The sequence below is a fragment of the Montipora foliosa genome, chromosome 2 (genome assembly GCF_036669935.1).
Source record: "Montipora foliosa isolate CH-2021 chromosome 2, ASM3666993v2, whole genome shotgun sequence".
In the NCBI taxonomy this organism is placed as follows: domain Eukaryota; kingdom Metazoa; phylum Cnidaria; class Anthozoa; order Scleractinia; family Acroporidae; genus Montipora; species Montipora foliosa.
Window position 1 is genome coordinate 52,209,287 of NC_090870.1, and position 22,735 is coordinate 52,232,021.

The 22,735-nt window shown below is 40.4% G+C and overlaps 1 protein-coding gene across 1 annotated transcript in view; it reads right to left on the reverse strand.

The window, feature by feature from the left end:
* The window catches only part of LOC137993522 (collagen alpha-1(XI) chain-like), a 66,862-nt gene that overhangs the window by 18,725 nt on the left and 25,402 nt on the right, over nucleotides 1–22,735 (reverse strand). The window contains exons 31-57 of the mRNA XM_068839435.1: nucleotides 20,960–21,004; nucleotides 20,411–20,464; nucleotides 20,261–20,314; nucleotides 19,282–19,335; nucleotides 18,203–18,256; nucleotides 18,041–18,094; nucleotides 17,489–17,533; nucleotides 16,564–16,608; nucleotides 15,601–15,654; nucleotides 14,362–14,415; nucleotides 13,436–13,489; nucleotides 13,264–13,317; nucleotides 12,595–12,648; nucleotides 11,651–11,704; nucleotides 10,045–10,098; nucleotides 9,288–9,341; nucleotides 8,741–8,794; nucleotides 7,639–7,692; nucleotides 7,040–7,093; nucleotides 6,690–6,743; nucleotides 5,256–5,309; nucleotides 4,683–4,736; nucleotides 3,473–3,526; nucleotides 2,209–2,262; nucleotides 1,710–1,763; nucleotides 736–789; nucleotides 559–612 (exon numbers count right to left, since the gene is read on the reverse strand). Coding sequence (XP_068695536.1) covers nucleotides 559–612; nucleotides 736–789; nucleotides 1,710–1,763; nucleotides 2,209–2,262; nucleotides 3,473–3,526; nucleotides 4,683–4,736; nucleotides 5,256–5,309; nucleotides 6,690–6,743; nucleotides 7,040–7,093; nucleotides 7,639–7,692; nucleotides 8,741–8,794; nucleotides 9,288–9,341; nucleotides 10,045–10,098; nucleotides 11,651–11,704; nucleotides 12,595–12,648; nucleotides 13,264–13,317; nucleotides 13,436–13,489; nucleotides 14,362–14,415; nucleotides 15,601–15,654; nucleotides 16,564–16,608; nucleotides 17,489–17,533; nucleotides 18,041–18,094; nucleotides 18,203–18,256; nucleotides 19,282–19,335; nucleotides 20,261–20,314; nucleotides 20,411–20,464; nucleotides 20,960–21,004 — 1,431 coding nt within the window. The remainder of the gene's footprint in view (nucleotides 1–558; nucleotides 613–735; nucleotides 790–1,709; nucleotides 1,764–2,208; nucleotides 2,263–3,472; nucleotides 3,527–4,682; nucleotides 4,737–5,255; nucleotides 5,310–6,689; nucleotides 6,744–7,039; nucleotides 7,094–7,638; nucleotides 7,693–8,740; nucleotides 8,795–9,287; nucleotides 9,342–10,044; nucleotides 10,099–11,650; nucleotides 11,705–12,594; nucleotides 12,649–13,263; nucleotides 13,318–13,435; nucleotides 13,490–14,361; nucleotides 14,416–15,600; nucleotides 15,655–16,563; nucleotides 16,609–17,488; nucleotides 17,534–18,040; nucleotides 18,095–18,202; nucleotides 18,257–19,281; nucleotides 19,336–20,260; nucleotides 20,315–20,410; nucleotides 20,465–20,959; nucleotides 21,005–22,735) is intronic.

Below are 22,735 nucleotides of genomic sequence, written 5' to 3' on the forward strand. Positions count from 1 at the left end.
AATAGACAAAAAATGGAATATGGTTTCGAAATATCAATATTCAGCTTGATAGTGAAGCTTAGAGAACACAAACAAAAGAAATGAATAAACATGCACATTCAGTTTCTTTCTTTGTGTCATCTAGGCCTCGCTGCCAAGATGAATTTTGATACATCGAAAGCGGTCTATTAGCCAGTAACAAAAATACCATAAGACTCTTTGTTTGTCCCTCCAAAATTTTGCATAAGCATTGTTTCCAGTTTCTCTTGGAACCATTGTAAGTCCCAAGAGAAAATAAAAACAATGCTTACGCAAAATTTTGGAGGGACAAACAAAAAGTATAAGTTCTGTGGAAAAAGGTTTGCCACTTACTATTGATATATATTTTTTCTTCATATTTTTCATATTACTGATGAAGGCTTAAGCATTAGCCGAAACGTCTGTTGAAAGATATCAAGAGTCAGTGGCAAACCCATTTCCATAGAACTTATTATCTCTCACCTTCTCCATTTTTAAACAAAGAGTATTATTGTATTTTTGATAGTGGCTAATTCAGTGCGCCCAGCACAGATTTCTTACCTTGCCACCCTTCTCGCCCTTAGCACCAGGATCACCTCTTGCACCAATTACTCCCTACGGCAAACAAACACAAATCGAGACAACAAAAACCACCATTCAAAGCTCGTTCAATGATGCCCTGTAACTGAACAAAAGATTAACCATTAAGTCCTACTTTACAAAACTTGATTAACCTACCGGCTGACCGTTTGCGCCTGGTGGACCTGTGACTCCTTTGGGACCTTGGGCTCCCTGGAAAATACAAGGTGTGAGTGTTGCGACATGCAAGTGAAAGAATGTCAACAAAACGTATGGACTTCATGTCTGGCGCACAAAATGTAAATCACCAAGTTTGCGCGCCAAGTGACTGCTTTTGTTACAAAATAAAGAAATCTCGGTTCTATAAGGAATGAAATTTTTTCTGCATTTGCTCAAGTTGCTGGCTTTCGTTTAGAAAATAGCAACAAGCTTATGTTTATTCTTATGCCTTCGTCAATCTTTTAAACTAGCTTCAATGCGCATGACAATTTCAAAACAATCACGAAGGCTATGTAAAGAAGACCGTAAAGACTAAGATGTACGCCAACAAAAATAAGTTTAAACCACAATAACGTTCACAATAATTACATGAAATTTTCCAAATACAGGAATTTCAGAATCACTAATTTTTGTTTCCAGATTTCCCTGGCGACGCCATCTTGAATTACTGCGACGTATTGCGGTTGACCAATCGTTCTCATACGAGAACTCTTTGTGTTAGAAAAATAGGCCACTTTCAATAATACCATAAGATTCTTTCTTTGTTCTCCAAAATTTTGCGTACTTACTTACGTACGTACTTACGGGACTTACAATGGTCCCAAGAGAAAATAAAAACAAAACTTAGGAAAACATTTGGAGGGCAAATAAAGAGTATTATGGTACTTCTAAAAGTGGCCTACACTTAAACCGCAACATGTCGCAATTATTCAAGATAGGGGCGACTATGAAATACAAAGGAAAATGAACGATTGGAAAATTCAGTTTCACAAACACTTTTACAAAACTTTTACAAAAAGCTTTGATTGGAAACATTACTTCTTCCGGTTTGAAATTATCCTTATTTTGGAGTGGAGGTGCACTTTAAATACAACTGTGCTTAAACAACGGTTTTTTACTGGGGCTCAACCTACCGGAAGGCCAGCGGCTCCATCAAGCCCGTCACGACCAGCAGGGCCGAGATCTCCCTGGTAAATTCGACAAAAAGACATGTTACTTGACTGAAAACCTCTCGACTACAGTGGTTCTTTCATTAAAAGTGATTTTTGCTCAATACGATTAAAAAAGCTCATGGCAACGGAAAAAACAATGAAAGGTCGCTAAACAAGATGACACTGCAAACAACACGTCCACGATAGAGGAAATCTCACTACACGAGGAATGAAAAAAAGGACTTTTGACATCTCTTTTCAACGTTTCAGTATCAAACGTTAAAAATTGGGTCGTTTTCAGAAAGACGAAAACACAGCCTAATAAAGACATACTGATACAGACGGGGCATTTTCATATGAAAGGACCATTAGATCAACATTTTATGTGCGTGCAAAAATTTGAAAGCCTATGGTGGCAAGAATAAAAGTGCGATACTCCACAAACTATAACTGATTTAAAATCGAGCACAATGAGTTTTACCGCTTCTCCATCAGCGCCTGGGTCACCCACTCCTCCTTGCATGCCGGGATAACCCTGGAATTAAACACAATCAAACCGAGGTTGACTTACAGGCCATTAAAGTTAAGACTTGAGAGCACTGTGAGATGCAAGTTTCCCTGAGCTTATCAAGGAATCTAGTGTGCAAGTACATATCAAGCGCGAACACGCGGTGACATGCGTGGGTCGGGGATCCGCGGGCAAAAGCGCCCTTTGAGAGTCGCTGCAAATTATTATATTCATGGCCAAGTTAAAGGCTTCTTGGTACACTGTAAGTGATAACCACGACAAGTTCCTTTTAGTCTTAAGTCACAACGTCAAGTTACCTCTGAAGCAGTGGACTAGGAATGTATCGATTCACTTACATTTGACGATCTCTTTTCAACGCTTAATGCATACAAAGTTCTGTAATGAGCAATAAAATTCTCGGACATTACACGGCATCACAAAGGCCAGCATGTCGGGGCCCCTAAACAATGAAAGGGCGGCCGTCACGGTGATTATCCTCCATTTCGTCGTCCGCTAATTGAGCTCTGTCACTGATCTCAAACCAAACTGGATCGAACAACCAATTATTGTTGCGCCATCTTGTTGGGACCACTTCCACGCTAGATATTGACTCATCGACAGCGAAGTTGTGGGTAAAACAGGAGCTCTTTCGAAATTATATAAAAGTGGTTTTAACAACATTGCCATCTTGCTCTCCCCTCACTTAGGATGAGCTCGTAAAGTGGTCTCAAGAAGATGGTCACCACGATTTTGTCATGCTTTATTCCAAACTACAGATGCTTGACCCAGTCAATTTGTTGGGCTCATGTGTTGCCGTGAAAGGACTTGACAAAAGAAATGAATGTCCATTTGAAGTGTGGGTTATGGACGAAAGAGAGAAGCGACCCTCGAACTTTTCTGGAGAACTTAAGCAATTGTCTCCTATAGAGACACCGCGGAAAAATTCAGGTGGTTCCAACGGGATTTGAACTCATGACCTCTGCGATGCAGGTGCAATGCTCTACCAACTGAGCTATGGACCCATACAGTTGGGAGCAGGTCAATTTTTTGGGCTCATGTGTTCCCATGAAAGGACTCGATGAATAAAATAACCGTGTAGCACTTTCTAACACGTTGTCTGTCTTTCATGCTTGGCATAAACATGCAGTCACTTTATTACAATCATGGAAGAATATTTTACGCGGTCCGTCTCTATTTTCAGAAGGTACTGGCTGCAATTGGAAAACAAAGGACCTACCGCCTCTCCTTTACTGCCCTGTGCACCTTGAGGGCCAGTCGAGCCTGGAGGACCCTACAACCAAAGGAAGGTATGATAATTAATAGCCCATGAGGTGAAGACGAATGGGCTATTGACCAGTGGCCCTTGAGGGCGAAGGGTCTAATTGTTTTAGTATCACCCAACTAGTCGGACAGAAAAGGCAATAATAAAGTTAGCAAATGCAAGTTGAAAATATATTTATTTGGGAATAAAACGAAAGAAAGCGTCACGCTTTTCGCTACTCGAGGACTATTAATAATAGTCCTCTAGTAGCGTAGCCAATCAAAATGCAGGATTTGCATTAGTCCACTAGTTGGGTGATACTTAACAATTATTGGATGAGGTTGAGCATGTTAGCGATAATTATCAAGGCCAAAGTTTGTGTTATCTGCTGAAGCCGAAGGCTGAAGCGGATAACACAAACTGAGGCCTTGATAATTATCGCTAACATGCGAAAACCGAATTCAATAATTGTTTTATTATGCATATTCCTGAGCTGAGCTCCGCCATGACAAAACTGATCAAACTGCTGGTTAGTGTGTTAGGTGACGTCACTTCTGCATGCATAAAACTATTGTCTGTAGGTATGACGTCAATTCTACATATATAAAATCTATTGTTTGTAGGTATGACGTAAGAGAAAGAGAGCAAGCAAGAATTAGCTGCGTACTTATAGCCAATCAAAATCGAGCTGGTGACACCAATGTATAATAATAACATTTGTTAGTATATTTGCATGGGTGATTATTGACAATTCTGTACGCTGGTTGGTTACACTTGAGGTGATTATTACGCGACAATCAGCTTCAAAATGGCTGCAAGCCGCTTTGTCGGGGTGACAGGCGAAGAAAATTAATTGTTTTAAAGAAAATGCATATTTTTCAAATGATCACCTCAGGCTCGGTGAATATCGGCGAATTATTGTTAAATATAGAACCATTTTGTTAACATTGAACGATTACTTTTTCCAAACATTTTACCAGCTACATATGATAAGTAGTTCTACAGTATATATTCATTGTAGGCGTTCTTTATAAACTTTGTAAACTTGAAACGACTCGAAACTAGGTGAAATAGTATAAGGAAATAAAACACTGAAGGACAAATAGTATCAATCGAGAGATACAGTTTCCGTTTTTCGAAGCAAAAACTACTCAAACTGAATGACCGTAAGTAAATGTTAGCTTACCATTCGCCCTTCTTCACCCTTAATTCCAGGCTGACCAGCCATGCCATCCCTTCCCTGTAAAAAATTACAAGCAATCGCACAATATTTTAAGCGATTAATCCCATTTGCAGAAAAAGCAAATAACCGTTTCATTCAAGAGTTTACGCGCGGCATAATTTACTGCATGTCAATTTACCACATACACGTAACTGACCACTGCCCATAGGGGCTTTCGGGGACAATGAAACACAACCAAAGAAAGGTCAGAACAAAACACCAACTGTTAAGAATCCCAACTAGACGAAAACAAACCCGCTGCCTATTTACAAGTGCAGCTGAGAAGTTGAACCAGGTACTACCAAGATCCAATTTCAACGGGAGCGGTCAAGGCTAGTCTTGAACCCGGGATCTCCGGATCTCACGGCAAGCGCCTTAACCACTGGGCCGCACTACCTCCAACTGACATGCACCACATCCACGGCGTTATCATAGTAGATTAAGACACGAGGGAGACTAAATGTGTGTCTTTTATGTTGTTGTACTTGCGATGGTTGTTGGAATGTTCGCTTAACGAGCGTCAGTTGTTGTTCGTACATTGATTCCAGTGGGTCCATCTTCTCCAGCAGGGCCTTTTTCTCCAGGTTCACCCTAAAGGAAAACATACGAAGGGTTAAATAAGAAGACTGTGCACACTAATGAGTTTTCATTTGAAAACACGTACTTTTTGTCCCTTTTCGTCTGCTATCCACTCTAAGACGCCCGAAAACGCTGAGGAAAACGGAGACTTTCGAAAACGTTTTCAAAAGTGGTGCGTTTTGAAAACATGAAAACGCCGGAGTTTGAAAACGGTGACATAAACTTGTGATCGCCTCCAGTCCCAAACAGAACATAATTTATATCCAAGATGGTAGATAACGTAACCTGACGTTGTTGCATGTGCTATTTTCTGTCTTCAGATAAACATAGCATTATCTTACAGAAATAGTTTGCTTTTTTGCTTTGTTTTCAACGTTATGAAAACGGAGATTTTTGAAAACGTGTTCTAGAGGTCGGGGTATAAAGCACTCACTGCTGCAAAAGCAGGAATGGAATCAAAGCAACCTTTGAAAAATAAAATAAATCAAGTTACCCCACTATAAAAAACATCCTGGGAGAAAATACTGCTGAAAATCATTTAAGGGATTGAAAACGTATTTAAAATTTGAAGCGGAAGCCGTTTCGACGTTTTCGGAAGTCTTTATCAAACCAAGAGATGAAGTAATAAGATTCTATAAATACAAAAGCTATCAGTAGTTCATTAAATGTGTCTGTATGATGTACAAATTTTATCTGAAGTTAAACAAAGAGCTTAGCACTAACACAAGTACCTCATTAATGAGGCAACCAAATTTCCCGTAGCACTTTCTAAAACGCGAAAGTATACGCTGCTGTAAATGTGATGGGTAATGGATTAAGAAAATGTGTCCCAAAATTCCCAAGGCCTGCTCCCGTCTGGCATTGTAGCTCAGTCGGTAGAGCAACGGCCATATAATCTAGAGGTCGTCGGTTCGATTCCCACCCAGGTCAGAGAATTTTCTCTGTTCTTGATAAGTTCCTGACGCTGTTGATCAGCGAAGGTTCTTAATCCACCATCCATCACATATACAGTAGCGTAAGGCCTGAGCACTTGATTTCTGTCATATAAATATATATACACACGCTACAGAGATTAACACTCATTTACAGCTAAAATTAGACTGCAAAACAGTCGTTTTCTTCCATATTCGGAAGGCGCGAAGCGCCGTAAGCGTGATCCTCGCGTGTGAAGCGCGCGAGCCTCACACGCTCCAGACCTCTCGTTGAATATTATTTTACCGTGTCGCTTGCGTTCGCAAAAAATACGACTGTTTTGCAGTCTAAGCTAAAATTAGACACTTAACACCAGGGCGTTTTGGAATGTGGCAGTAAAATTCAATCCATTTGCTCAAAATGTATGTATGATTTCGGGAAAAAAGGCACCGTTGTCCTTTAGTTATTAAGAAAACTTACCTTAGCACCGTCAAGTCCACTACTTCCTGCAGCACCTTTGGATCCTTGTGGGCCCTTAAAGGAAAGAGGAACAGAAAACGTATCCACACAAGTCTTTCGATGAAGATCACAAGTCGACAAGGAGTTTAGGCAAGAACCACGACAATGTTTACGAGATCGATCATCCTAATATATAATTTTTGTTATTCTAATCATTTCGCAACGATTCCAGGGCGTTCGCCATAGACAGTGTGGCAATTGATGTGAACAGTGTGGATGTTTGGGGAGAAAATTGAAAATTTATCATCGGGGTTCTCACGGCCTTTCACGTACAGAAAACTTCCCTGTGTAATTTATAGAGATTGTTGTACCTTAGATCCAGGTTGACCTTGAGGCCCTCTGCCACCCTGTGCTCCTTGAGGACCCTAAAAATTGTTTAAAATACAATTTTCTTTATCAGGGAACTCACTAATTTAGGGAGACAAAAGCAAATTTTACAATGACTGCAAAATTTTCGCGCGCTCATTGGCTAATTTTTATTGGCAATAAGCGGCTTATAATTTATGCGATAATGACGCGATATTGCTCGCGTCAGATTGAAGTTTCGCGCATTTTTGTCTGGTGTTCTTCTCGTGTTTTTACTCAATTTTGACCCCTCTGCCTTTCTGTTATTGTAAAAAAACAAATTGATGTCAGTTTTTCATTTGTCTGTTCTGTTATTGACAATGAATTTCGTTATAACATTGTCAAAGTAGTCTGCGGATCCACAGCTACTTTAACAATGTTATGACGAAATTGATGATCAATAATAGGACAGACGCATGAAAAACTGACATAAATTTGTTAAAGAGACATTGTAGACCTTCCCAGCAATAAAAACAAAACGAACAGAAACGGCAATTTTCAGATTTAAGAATTTTTTTTTGGACCAAAACCGGCTGTTTTTTATAAGGATACCCCATATACTCACAGAACCACCAGCCTCTCCGCGATCTCCCTTGTCACCGCTTGGTCCGGGTGGTCCCTTAAAAAAATAAAATAAAATGGCATTATGAAAATTCAATCGGAACAGTGCAATCAGAAGTCACATTGACCTTGAGGTTCAATTTTATGTATTTATCATGGCTTATGTAGCCCTTTGTCTAGGGTGTTACAGACAATGTTATTACAATTGGCCTTATTCACGATAACCGCCATGTTGGTTTTCAAATTGTCATGCAAATTAGCCATGTGTAATGCATAATAATTTTATATCTTTTCATTCCTTTGACATTTTGACTTTCTACTTCGTTAAGTGCTCATTTTTCACTAAATAAATCATCAAAGTACCTTGTGTAATCATTCTATTTTATTACTTAGGTGATAAACATTCAATGAACGTGAGACAAATCATCTGTGTAGCTAAGATGTTCGTTATAACCTCTCGAACTTGTGTTGTTTGCCCCCTCAGAAGTGTGTAGCTAATTTGCATGATAATAGCAAATCCAACATGGCGGTCATCGTGAATAAGGTCTATTGCTTCAATAGCGGACAGCTGGTATACGTATAGTGTAGCTCTCCTTTGTATTCATTCGCGTCTTAAGAACGTCCCTGCACCCTCAAAATGAAATACCCAATGACCAAGGGCTGTTAATTTTTTCATACGCGTATCACACGTACTGTGCATAAGAATTAGCACGTTTATTATACCGTAGTTATACTAGCATAGTTCAGTCTGGTTTGTAAATATTCAGTATATTAGTTGTTTTCTTGTTGTATTCGAGGTTTTCAGAGTTTCAGTATTTTGCTTGTAAAGACACAATAAAGAGGGTCGCACACTGCTCGTGTTGACACACCCCAGCAGTGGTTGCTAAATGGCCATTTCCGAGTTCATGTCTACCTCCTCTTCAAAGCGAGTCTAAGTGGGAAGTTGCTGCGATGGTAATTAGTTCTACTTTACATATGAATGAAAACTAATGTTCATAAGAAAAACTTCGCACTTGGACGTGAACTCTGAAATGGCCTTTTACATGATAAATGTTTTACATTCGTTAATTTGAACGGGTAAGGAATTAGAATGTAATAATGTTCACCTGTTCTCCAGGTGATCCTGAAATTCCCGCTGGGCCATCTTTTCCAGGTTCACCCTGCAAATGTTTGAAGACAAAATGAGAAAACAAAAGTCGGTCCAGCAACGTTCCCGTAATAACAAACTCCAATGTGGTTGTGTAACTCAAAATCATCATCCACAAATAAGTAATTATATATATAAAGCCGTAGACACATAGATAGGTAAATAAGTAGGTAAACGCATTCTTTCACAAAACACTAAGGTGCTAGAAATTAAATAAGCACTCAGTGGTCCAACAAGAAATGGAAGAAAGCAAAAAATACAAAAACAAAAATAAGAAAGTTATGAAAACATAAATAAACAACGACCAGGGAACGGCATAATCGTCGACTTCTGTGCTGAAGGCTGTGATCCTAATATTAGGAGCTCTGGTAAAAATGTAAGTTTTTAACGACTTTAAACTTTAAGACTTGTTGAAAAAAATCAACAATGCCCCGTGAATGGCCCTTTCGGGCTATTAATCAAAGAAACAGTATTTCGGTCCAAACTAAATGTTTAAAATTGCCTACCCGATCACCACCCGGTCCTTGCCGACCTCGCGGACCACGCCCACCTGCATCACCCTGGAAAAGAAGTGCAGTATATTACAACATTTTAATTAATGTATGACTGGGCTGAGTGTTTTTGTCATTTGAATTCGAGATATACAGCAGAGAGATATTCCCAATCTTTCATAAAAGCGTAAAAGCCCGGGACATGGGGACATTTTTTTTATGACCTGGTTTGTAGAATTTCGACTTGTCACATCGCTCTGAAAACGCGATGTTAAAAAACTGTCTTAAAGGGGCACTGTCAGGCTAAATTTGCTGTTTTTAGGTCAAAACTGGGTCAAAATTTAACTTGTACATTGGCTCACAAGTAAATCATTCCTGACAACCCACTGACAAGGTATGAAATATATTTATGGCACAAAGAGCTATTCCTATTAATTTTTGGTGACGTTCTGAAGACGTCGTCTCCAAACTTGCCAGTATTTTAAAGTTTCAATCCGTTTCCATCCTCTCCATCCTTGGGTGCAAACAACAAAGAATAGCTTCAGTGCACTCCGTTATTGGCAACAAAGACTACAGCATCATTTTTTGGTCTTCATTGATGCAAAGACGTCTTTTAGTGTTCTGAAGTTTGACTAAAATAGCGTGACACTGCCCCTTTAAGTTTCCCGTAAACAAGTCAAACGACGCTTTGGATTGATTCCATTCTTTGAAATTTGGGTCGCGTTGCGACTGTCGAAAGACTTATACTCCTATAAGAAGACTGACAACTCACCCTTGGCCCAGGCGGTCCAGATGGTCCGATGGCACCAGGCTCTCCAGCGGCTCCCTTGTTCACAACAAACAACCAAACAACAAAAGAGTTAAGGGGATTTGTTTGGAAGATAACATGAAAAATTTACATCTTTAGCGCTTTAATGACAGATAATAAAACACAAGCCGGAAAACTTAGAGTTTTCTCATCATCGGAAATAATTAACAATTATTCCATGAGCGCGCGTTGGATATGAGTTGGCTATAACCACTCTTCTATCCAACAAGAGCGAATGGAATAATTGTTTCATTAAATTCCTTAAACTCCAAACAATTGGAAGTACGAAATAAGAGCGAGAAAATCCGAGCGAAATCGAGAAAACTTGATGAAGATGCGATGTTGTGTAATACCTTGTGGTCAGACAGACATAGGCTCATCACAACAACATTTCTTGCCTTTTCGCGTACTTCTAAACGTCGAAATTGATCCAAACTTTCCACAAAAAAGGCCTCTTTTCTTTTTTGGCTTTATTCAAAGAGAAATTTCGCTTTCCGGCGAAAAAAACTTTACTTTAGCAACGCTTAGCGCAATAATTTACCATATAAGGTCAAACTAAGGCATATGACCTGATAACCGAGATTGATTGAACCAATCAGAGTACGCGAAATGCATTAACCGAGGTTGAGAATTTAATAACGTACATTATTTGCAGGGCCGTAGCCTGGAAAAAACTATGACTGAGGCACATGTCCACGGTTAAATTCGCTCTCTTCGTTGGTATTTTAGGTGTTTGTGATGAGAACATTTTAAAGACAACTCTGCAATCACACTTTATTTTTAAAAATCACGAAAAAATGACCGGGCACAAGTGCCTCGGTTTGCCTCATACTGGCTACGGCACTGATGGGCCTTATTCGCGCGGCGGCCATATTGGCTTTAGACCATAGATTTCTTACCCCGAGCCTCGAGTTCAACTGTTTGGGAACGAGTTTCGGTTGCGCAAAAACAAATTTCAATCCCTCGGGACTCAGTTTTCAATCCCTCGGGACTCAACATGGCCGCCGTGTGACCAAGGCCCATTTGCAATTGTAGATAGTAAAAGGTAGAAAACTAGTCGCTTCCAGGGGCATTTACACTTCGAGGCACATGGCACTGTCGAGCCCGCAGATACCCGCGGGAAAATTTGTCGAATAAGGACAAATACAAGCGACCCCTATCCCTAGGGATTCTTGAAGCCGGCCGGTGTAAGTAGGTCGCAGCCTCGTCGGAATCCTGCCTACAACACTGATTTTTTCGGTTGTCATTTTGGCCGTTGAAGCAACTGGTTCACTGCAGCATTATTTATTATTTTATCTTAAACACTAAGATGTGTCCAGGTAGCATCAGCTTTATCTTTCTCTTATTCTGAAAACAAGACCAAGTCTTCAGAATTGCACCGCTTTATTCATGCATGGCTTGTCGAGCGCAAATTAATTTTCCGGGCTTTTGACAAATGGCATGGAGCGCAAGGCCGTTGCAAGGCTGTCAGAGGAGTAAAGTAAGACTGCGAAGTAAACCCGGCTTCCTTTGAGAAAATACTATAACTGAGACATGGAGACAATACAAAACTATAAAGAGTCTTATTCACCCGCATCCCTGCCGCACCATCTCGACCTGGCATCCCAGGGCCTCCAGGATCTCCCTAAAAACGAAAAAAGGAACATTTTGAAAGCCTACAATCTTGGACAGATTAAGTGGAACATTGAACCCACCCCTCCCCCCAAAATCAATGATGGGAAAATGGCGCGTTTTGGCCTTCACATGGCTTCATCCTTGATTAAGGGGAAAGGGGGCATTTCTGTTCCATTTTATTCTGTCCAAGATTGTATTGACAAGTTATGAACCATACTGTAAGAAACATCCTCGAGGATATTTCTTCGAACTTTAGGCATCTTCAGATACCTTTTGTTAAACACAAGATGTATCATTGGAAAGAAAAGATCAAAAGCATACAAGCACAAAATACCGCAAGCCAAACCAAAACTAACCTTGTAACAGTAAGATAAACGCATGATGTCTTTTTGGACAAAGTAAAATCTTAGAGTACAAACTTGCACCATAAGTCAACTAAAAGTTCACGAAAAGAGCACTTCCGCGATTCGCTTCCAGTGTAAAGTTCACGAGTGCTTTTATCTTCGTGCTGATATCCAATTAAAATAAAACCATTGATTTCTCATAAGCCATTTGGCGATTAATAGTTGACCTCACACTTACTGATTGAGGACCAAATGATGGACAGAGTACTTTACCTAACGTTAAAGTACTTTGGCGATAATTAACCGCAGCTTCCGGTTGTTCAAGCGCCGGATAACTTTATCCGGTGGATACATCACATTCAGAGCACAAAATGTACTTAAGTTAAACATTGGACAAAGGTTTTGTACATGCCTTCGCTTAGATGTGCTTAGAGAGTGCATATTCACGGTTAAGTGAGCAAATACTGAAATATGTCGGCGGATAGTGCCTTATCCACCCGACAATGTCAACGAGAGGGCTTTAAACAACTGGCGCCAGGCATGGAATGTTACCCACCGCTTCTCCATTCGGGCCGGCTTCTCCAAAAGGTCCAACTTCGCCAGGCAGCCCCTGTTGAAAAACCGTCACTGTCAGGCAACATCATATTAATTAGGTAGGTGAGGACCGCATTTCAGACAAAGAAAACAATCTGAGACGAGCAGGGGTATTTTGCAGAACGCCGAATACCGAAGGTTTTTCGCTGTTGTAACCCATCTCTTTCTTCACTTATCAGCTCTAAGCACAGGTTTTAGTTATTATGAAGGTGAGAGCACTCGCCTTCCACCAATGTGGCCCGGGATCGATTCCCCGATTCGACGCGCCATACTGTGAGTTGAGTTTATTGGTTCTCTACTCTGATCTGATAGGTTTTTCCCCGGCTACTCCGGTTTTCCCCTCTCCTAAGAAAAAACAACATTTAATTTGATTTGTTCTGATCTCAGTTGATTTGTAGTCTCCCCAATGAGTCGTGCTCGGCTAAATAATCCTGAGACTTAAATAAAGTGATCATTCTATCCTAAGTTATTAAAAAGAAGCAACGATTTGGAAATGCTAGTTTTCAGTTATTGTAGCTCATATTTAGGCCCAAAAAACCGACTTTAAAACGTGTAGGATTCGCTACATTTGGCGTTCGACGTTGTGCAAAAACCCTGCCGATCTGACAAGATCAGAAGCAAGAACACCTACATCGGGTCCTGCTCTTCCTTGAGCACCAACTGGACCTGCCTCACCCTCCGGACCCTTGGGATGAAGAAAGGAATAGGAAAAAATTGAAAAGGTAACAAATCTTAACACGTGATAACAACCAAAATACGACCTTGCAAATATTTGCTAGTGTAATTAGATCATGGGTACTTACAGTGTTTCCTTTCTCGCCGGTCGGGCCCGCAGCTCCAACGGCGCCCTCGGGACCCTGTAGACAGATACATTTTGCGATTTGTACGTAAATGTTGAGTATACATCTTAAATCACAGAGGTGACTGCATTGAGTGCATTACAAATAAGGTTAATCTCTGCAGATGCTGCAGTCGATACAATCATCGCCTACACTTATTTTTAGGTCAAGACGAAAAGCATGTACTTTCGGAAAGACTATAGAAAGCCAGAGAAAAGAAAAGACGAAAATGCAACCACCATCTTAGGCGAGAAAAATGTTATAGCTAGAACGAGCCAATAAAAACAGTAAACGCCAAAAAAATCCGATCGTTTTAATCGAAAGTCAAAGGTGTATGTTCTGCTGGTCTTGGAAGAAGTTTCAGCAGAATTTTTTTCCAAAACGAAAGTAGATGGCGTAGTTGCACAAAGTTGTATTTTTCAGAGGGTGAAAGCATGCAATCCAACAACAAGAAGACCACTACAATCGAGGACAAAATTGGTTGGGGCAGTCACGCAAAACGCTTAAATATCGATGATTTCATAATTACTTTCAAAAGCAGTGCCATATTTTAAAACTCGATTGCAGTCCTCCCCTCTCCCACCCAATACCATGTACGTTAGAAATCTGAAAAATAGCTACCGCGGGTACATATGTGGGGTGGGGCAAGGGGCTGGGCATGTGTAGTTTGAACCTCGCGCGACTGTTTGCTTCGCGTGTGTGTAAACAGTCGCAAGTGCAAATGTGTCCCAAGAATTTTGTCCATGACTGTAGTTAGCTATTTGCAACTCGAGACCATAGGGGCAAATCTATTGGGTGGGCATAAGGGAATTTCGCAGAGCCTTAAAGCTATGGTCCAAATTGCCTTCTTGTTACTGAAAAAAGAAGAACAACAAAGTCCTCAAACGTACCGGTCCTCCTTGAGGGCCTGGTTTACCAGCAGGACCTGTCAAACCTTGGCGACCCTGAACAAGAAAAAAATAGTCAAATGACGAAGTTACTTTCAAAAGAAACTTTGTTGCTGCGTCGGAGGGGAGTTCAAGTTAAACACGACTTCTCTCTCTCTCTTCTCTTATCTAACAATCTATCGCCTCCTAACATTGCTAATTTATTTATTTCTAAAGCAAGCATTCATTCATATAAAACAAGGTCATCTTCAAGAGGTGACTACTTTGTTAAACCCTCAAGACTTGACAAACAAATTAAATCCTTTTCAAGAAATGGTGTAAAAATTTGGAATAAGTTACCTTGTGAAATTCGCCATCTATCCAAAAATAATTGTAAAATTAAAATCCACAATATCCTACTCCAAAGACTTTCAGAAGAAAATGACTATATTGATTTATCTATATTATATAACAAAAATATATTAGTACTTTGGCTTTTCATATTTACACTTTGTATTGGTTTGATTTTAGATGATATTTTCTTATTTTAGTTGACTGTATACTCGGTACACTAGGTATTCGTATACCTGTTCGTTTGTAAAAAAAATTGATTACCGTAGCTTTCTATACTTGTTCTCTCTTGTATATACATCTAATTACTGCTCGCCTCGACTAGCTATTGCTAACTTCGAGCAGTGCAGATTGAAAAATGTATTAAATAATGAAATTCTACAATAAACTTGAACTTGAACTAAACTTCCTCTCGGAAATCACGTTTGTAATTGTTGACTCGCATCGCGCTTGATAGCGAATGCAGTAAGCAGCTTACAAACTGAGCGTTTCAAAGAGGAGGTATTTTTATTTGAATTCTGTTTCCAACTCTCTTGTCTGATAACAATCTATTTTGAAAACAACTTTTGTGAGTAAACGGATTCGGTGTCAAAAAATGGAAATTTAAGGTCAAGGACAAAAACTCTCCGAGCGCTACCCTGTCCGTGGGCAGAGAGAGGGAAATCAGGAGAGCGCGCCAATCAGATTACAAGATTCGATACCATGTCCTCTTGGAAAAAAATAATTAATGTTATTTATTATTGTGATGTTATGTTAGCGGCATTTAATATCACCAGATGGCTTTTTGCACGTGAGGTTTGCCAAGAAATGTAAAGACAATAAACTTTTACGCAAGCCACATGTCGGCCACAAAAATGACAGATTCGGTGTAGCATTTTCAGGAAGGAATAAATCAGTAAGACTGATACTTACTGTCATTCCCGGCTTGCCTTGTGGGCCTGCTTCACCACGCGGACCTTGTACTCCCTACAGTTTCACAACGATACAAATATCAAGAAAAGTTGAATGAGCTTCGGAAAATTAAAGGAGGAAAAATAAGAAAGAAACTGACCCTACTAACTGATCACCCTTTTTTGGAGTCTTAGAGCCTGAATTCCGAATGGCGTAGCAAAACGAGATGGGGTCGAAAACGTATACAAAGCACCTCTGGTAGCGAATAATGTGATAACGAAGCACAGCACCACGGCCTGATCTAATTTGCTGGGAGTCGATTTTGATGAAATAGAAAATCGGGGCAACCGAACAAAATACATCGAGTCAGGTTGAGATCCACTTCGACACCACACTTGTTTAACTCCGATAAGTACATTGCCGGGTGTTCCCAAACGGTCACTCATCCACATATCAACCCTATCCAACGGAATTTACGTTCCATCGGCGAACAGACGAGAACCCATGTTTTCCTCTGGACGAGCCGAACTACATATGCGGAAGAAGAGTATCTCAAAAACATACAGCTTGCAAACTATCGTGTGAATGTCCAATGTAAATAGAGGCTGTCAGCCTCCACTAGGGAGCTCAAGCAACAATGATGTCGACTTGAACGCAACAAAATGCGTTTTACGTTTTGGTTTGCGTCTTTGCCCTTTCCATCTCGAAAAAGACGAGAAGGGACCAAATGGACGTAACGTAGAGGTCGTCAGTCTTTCCAAATATCCCGCAGTTCGTGACCGCAATTTTCATAGGAAGTTGGTTCATATTCTTATACTCAAGGTCCCTTATAAAGTAGCAGTTACCCTGACCAACAGTCTTTCCTTAAATCCACAGCAAATGAATAAACCAGTCCGCCATTTACCACGTTGGATCCCAAGTCAGGATGTATGTTGAATACTAATAGTATATATGAGTACTGAAATCATAGCGGACCACACTTACAGGTGCTCCAGGGTCACCGGGCGCCCCATCCATGCCACGTGGTCCCTATGTTTAAGACAAAAAGATAAAACATTGGAAACGGAATCCCACAGAACTGACGCTGACTGAATTCTAGGTTTCCGCTTTCCCCACCCCGCAAAAATTCAGTTAGCCCTTTTTAAAGACTGAGTTCTGCGAAGTTTGATCATTTATAACACCTTCCTTTACTAAAACGGAACAATTCAACTTTATGGGTAGTCACAAATCCTGTAAAGAGAGTAGGTTGACAAGTTAAATCTTTTAATGGACGATTATTTTATAAGCTCACGTTGGACATTACTCTCATACTAAACGAGTGCGAGGGCCGTACTGGGGAATATTGGCCCGAGATCGAGGCAGCAACGAGCGTAGCGAGGTCTGTACAAAAACGACCGAGGGCCAATAATCCCATGGAGGATCCCGGGGAAGTGAGGTTGGTGAGCTGTTTATTAGATGGCATGGTTTCTTTTGCGGGATCGGACACTTCTCCGCTTGGTGAATGTTCTTAATCTTCGTTTTCCATCAGCGAATTTTGAACGATAACCTTTTACACGTAAAACTAAATTCCGCTTGCCGGATGATTGCACTGTTGTGAAGAGATTAAATTCCGCTTCTTTTAAAACTCCTGTGTTTCGCTCAGCTTGAATTTCCCGGGAGGTCATTTCCATGGTAATGGCCGTACTGTAAAATACCGACCGAAAACTAGCCAGAGTTCTCTGTTTAGCAAGAGAATTGCTTGCCATATAATAAGACGGGGTAAAACGTATTCGCTCCGAAACTCCTTTTGTTATTACTAAACTCCAATATAACAAACAAACGTAATGATTGCTAAATTAAAAGACCATAGATCTGCATAAAAGCACCCTTGAAATGAAAAAAAGTACAGGTAGTCAAGCAATGCACTTACAGTTTCTCCATCTCTTCCACTTCGGCCTGGATCACCAGGTGGGCCCTGACAGAAACAAACAAATAAACATCGGTAGAACCCAATAGCTCAGTGAAAGAAATCTCGCAAACATACTCGTTTTACTAAGAGTTGTCCTTCACTAAAATACAACAACAAAAATGTGTACATTTTTTGTTATCGATGAGGTAGGCGAAAGAGGAGTTTTCGATCACCATTTAATTGACACGCCTTCCAGCCTGTCGCTCGGGAATCACAGAGTAATCTGCAATAGAAACCTTCAAAACCTTAAACTAAAACTAAGGTAACTACTCAGTGTGGACAATCGAAGTACACGGAGCAAGTCAAATGAACCAATCACAACCCAACGCCAATGAAACGCTGCTGAGCGCGGGAAAATGCACGTGAGCAAGTCACACGTGATTTGGTCTTTATCTCTGAATGATGGAGGATATGGCGCGCGCTTTTTTAGCCAATAGCCAAGTGTAGAGATGCAGTCACAAAATTACATCGCCTATCACTGGGTGAAGGGCAAAATTCCCGTTGCGTTCTTACCTTCTCTCCACTATTCCCAGCCTGTCCTTTGCTTCCTTTTTCACCTCGAGCTCCCTTTAGTTTGGACGAAACACGAATTATCATGAGAGGAATTTGCGAAAACAGTGACAACAGCATCTTCAACCAAAGGTTCGAGTCATTTTTCATTTAGAAAATACAAACCGGTCTTCCTTGAGCTCCTTTGGATCCGTCACCACCTTTAGGCCCTTGGTCACCCTGTGTTCAAATAAATGAGACGTTTGAATATTGGGAGTTTTCAATGAGACAGGCCACCAAGGATTCTGATTTCTTTGATCTGCTTTGCTCCACCATTCAATTCCGTTTCTCCATCTCTTAGTGTTATTACGTGAGAATACAAAAAAAGAATCGTTCACTTTCCTTCTTATCGTGATTGTGTTACAGTCGATAACGTTAAAGTCACAGTCAAGAGTCAATCACCCAACACAACCTGGTGTCAGATTTGTCCCCATCAGCATGAGAAAAGTGCCTATTTTTAAACCAATTCAAATCTGCCGGGGTTAAGATTCTTTGTGTATTGTATTTGCATTATAATGTAGCAATCATGTTTAAAAGATTCCTAAAGGGTTGTAATGGGTACAACATTGAGTTAGCCGATTTGGTCTTTTGTTTATTTTCCCGCAAAACTCAGTTCAAAAATACACTTTTCTGAAGCCGATGGGGACTAGGCCAATTTGGGAAAATCTTACTCTTGGGTAAGGAACTCTTATTACAGTATAATTCGTCCGGTTTATAAACAATGAACAGGACGGAATAATCGCGATATCCATAAGTGGCGTTTTCGTTGATGCTTCCTTAGTCGTTCCTCAAATTGACAACTTTCCGTTTTAGTGAGAGCTACAATTTCCCGCTTTTGGCGATGGTTGGATTTTCAGATCCATGTCTACACACGCATTTTTTCACCTTTTAACTTTCGCTTGAAAAACAAACTTAAGAGTTAAATGAGAAAACTCAATGGCTTTTCAAGGGCTTTTACTTCGTGTAGAAGACACACATGACGTAAAACAATAGAACAAAAATCGTGAAACAATACCTAATCAGAATTCTAAATCCCTAAAGACCCCTAAAGCTTTTGTTACGTCATGTGCGTCTTCTACACGAAGTAAAAGCCTTTTCAAGTGCACAGATGTTCTACGAAACTGCAAGGACATGTAAACAGTACAATATGTGACACTATGCGAGACTTTAGGAAATTAAGCCCGAAATCCATAGAGACGACTTACCACAGGTCCCTGTGGTCCAGGTGGGCCCTCTCCACCGTCAAAACCTGGTTCTCCCTGCAACATACACAATATAATTATGCTCTTCAGCAAAAGCTCTGCAGTACAAGACAACGATTAATCAATGCCATTGAACAGCCCCTCAATAAGCGTGAAGAATTTAGTGTGCCGGGTGATATTTTAAGACGGTGAAGACATGCCAATGCATTTGTCATAGTTTTGTTTTCAAGAAATTAGTTAAAACCACGAAAACAAACACGATTCTCCGACCGAAGCAGCGAAAAACAAAATTCCACTCGAAACATGTCTGTCTAAGGACAACAAGGATAACCGCTGAATTCTGCAAACCTGGACATATCTCGAGTTTCCTCAGCTATTATCAAGTATTATTCACATGGACAAAGAACACGAGTAAGAGTCAAAGGTAGTTAAGGAATCACGAGCCTATTTGTGTGGGCTTCTGTTGCCAAGGTTTGCCTCGTGGAAATATTAAGAACAAACCGCCGTCATCAACTACCTTCATTTATAGAGCGAGTGTTCAAATGGCGAAAAATATCATCGAAAGTCAGGAAAATTTCAACACAGATTACCAAACACGATTATAATTCACTGAAGAAAATCTTCAGAACAGATCTTTGCGATTTTTCGCAAAAATGGGCAACTTCTTCAACGGGAATGATTACCTAAAAATGAAATGAAAGTCCTTGGTGGTGTCGCAGAATTGACAATTTTAGCTTTCTGCACAGATGTTTCAAGAAGATGGATTGAATTTGACGCAGTGTTTGGCCTAATCCTGGATTAAGTGTGACCAAGATCAAAACTACAGTTGTTGCCATGGTATTTAAGTCGGTTTAGGCCGGGCTAGCCCTGATTCAACTCGGCCATGTGAAAGACCAACATTGCAGATCGAAATTCTATTGCTACCAAGATGATAAACTAATTAGGCCACCCCAATTTGCCAAGCCAACAAAAGACAGAATACCATCGGGCCAGCCTCTCCATCTGGTCCAGTTTCACCTTGATCTCCAGCGGGACCCTACACAAATTAGAAAAAGGAAAAGAATCAAGTAACATTTCTCTGAGAATACCTCTCATCACCGGAAAGATGGAAAGGGCACATTATTTCACTTACAGTGTCACCTCTTGATCCCATTGGCCCAGGAAGTCCCTTGGGACCGGGAGGACCCTGAAATAAATGAAGTAACAAATATTTACAAATTACATTCAGAGCTAACTATTTGGAGGGTAACGTGAAGAGCTACATTCTACCCATGTGAGCGTTAGCCCTACTAATGGAACTGGGTCCACACAAGGACAGAGAAAAACTCCGACCAGGGTGTACATTCAGAGCCGCTTGTCGCATGCAGTGTCTTCAAAACATTGGGTTTTGACAAACTGCGAGCCACCCATGCGATTCATGCGGGTCTGGCATTTAAGTCTAAGCACCCATTTCAAATAGCGCTGATAAACAGTAGTATTTAAGTCTTAGCATCCATTGTAAAACAGTTACCTTTCAGCCGATGAAAAGCGTGGGCTACTTTACTCAGTGAAATCGGCCACGTTTTAAATTTTCCCAATTGAAAAAATTGAAGACAGACTCTTTCATTGCTAAGAGTGAAACTCATCTTATGTCTTAAATTATTTGAACTTTTGCTAAATTATGATAACAGCATCTACTTACAGGCGGTCCTTGGGCTCCTGGTATGCCATTGTTTCCTTGAAAACCCTAGAAATCAACCCACAAAATGTACATAGATTAATAGATCGTAAGAGTCGTTTCCAGCTTTGTGGCCCATTGAGCCAGAGCTTATCCCCATTTGTAAAGGACCACTGTTTTGGCTTGAATGTCAGATTATAAGTTGTATTTGTTTCTCGGAAGTCCTGAAACTTTACGAGCCATTCTCGGGTGTCACAATTCTCTCTGTATGTCAAGAACGGAAAGTTGAAAGGTCGTCAAACTTCACAGTCATTTGCTTTTTGTTAAAAGATCGGCTTTCCAAAAGAAGCGGTTGAGAGTTTCACAAATGGCTTTTCGGGCCCGAAAAGTTTTCGAGATGGCCCCCAGGAGTATTTGTACTCCCCCTGGATGGGAAGATGTTTGGTTGCAAGGTTACAACCCTCCAAATGATTGCCAGCACGTCACTCATTTATACTCCTGAGTGACCATGTATTTAACTTTAGTTTTGATCTGGCGGGAACCATTCTTTGTTTACAAAAGGTTCCTGTACAACACTCTCTTCACTTCTCCCATTCTTACCAGGTCTTCACTGTAAATAAACTACACAGTATGCATCTAAAGTTAAGGCTTTTCAAGTTCAAGCAGGATTTCAACCAACAGGGACTAGTTGTTCTGTGCTGGATTTTGACTTCAGTGAAATTTTATTGCAGTTTGTTCTCCAGCCAACAAGAAATTCATTTCAATCGTACTCCTAGAATTACCGTAATACAGAATTTTATTACGGCTTTGTAGTTTTTATCTTGGAGGCTAGCTCAAAAGTGCCAGCTCCTTTGAAAACTCCGCAACAGGCATTTAAAATACTTTTTTCACTGCTCTAAAGTAACTACTTAATAATTCTGCGTCCAGGATGAGTGCTTGAGGATCAAGATTCATTTAATGATGGATTGAATGATTGATTGATTGAGTGATTTATTTAATGATTGATTGATTGATTGATTGATTGACTGAGTGATTGACTGACTGACTGACGGACTGACTGAGTGAGTGAGTGAGTGATTAATTGACGGATTGATTGATTGATTGATTGATTGATTAAGGTCTCGGTAAAGGTAAATTTGGGCGTCTCGCTCAATTTTTTTTTTTTTTTGCAAATCTTAAATTGGTGGGCTGTGAATAAATTTTCCCAGATGAAATTGTGAAAAATTAATTTTAAAACCGCTAAAATCGCTTTCCTTTGTTTCCCGCCATAATCTGCGCACGAAAAATGATTGACGTATCATGTCAATCACACGTGAAAGGATTGGGTGTCAATTGACAGCCTTCACGCGCGATTTGCTACCTTAGCACGTGCCCGAACGCTGATTGGCTCAGCATAATTGGCATTCAAGTAGGGGGCGGGGTTATTCAGCAGACTGTGAAATGCACGCGAAATCTTCAAGCTCGATTTTCTAGGGGTTTATTTTGATGCCAAAATTAGAACTTCTCGGACCTCTTGTCCCGACGGGTTTTAAGACAGCGCTTCCAAATTTTCAGTTAGTTCTAGTAGATGGTTGTACTACTCCAAATACCGTGCGAGGAATTCTTCGTTTGTCTTCGGAGACGGATTTTATGGCACTTTATCTGTCCAAATTAAGTACGAGATGAGAGTTTCGACTTTGGTGCGTGATATTTCCTTCAATTCTTAACACATCAAAAATTCGTCACATGGTATTGGAGTGCACTCATCTGTGACTAAGATGCAACAAAGTGCGGGTATTTCCGCAACAAAGTGAAGGGCAG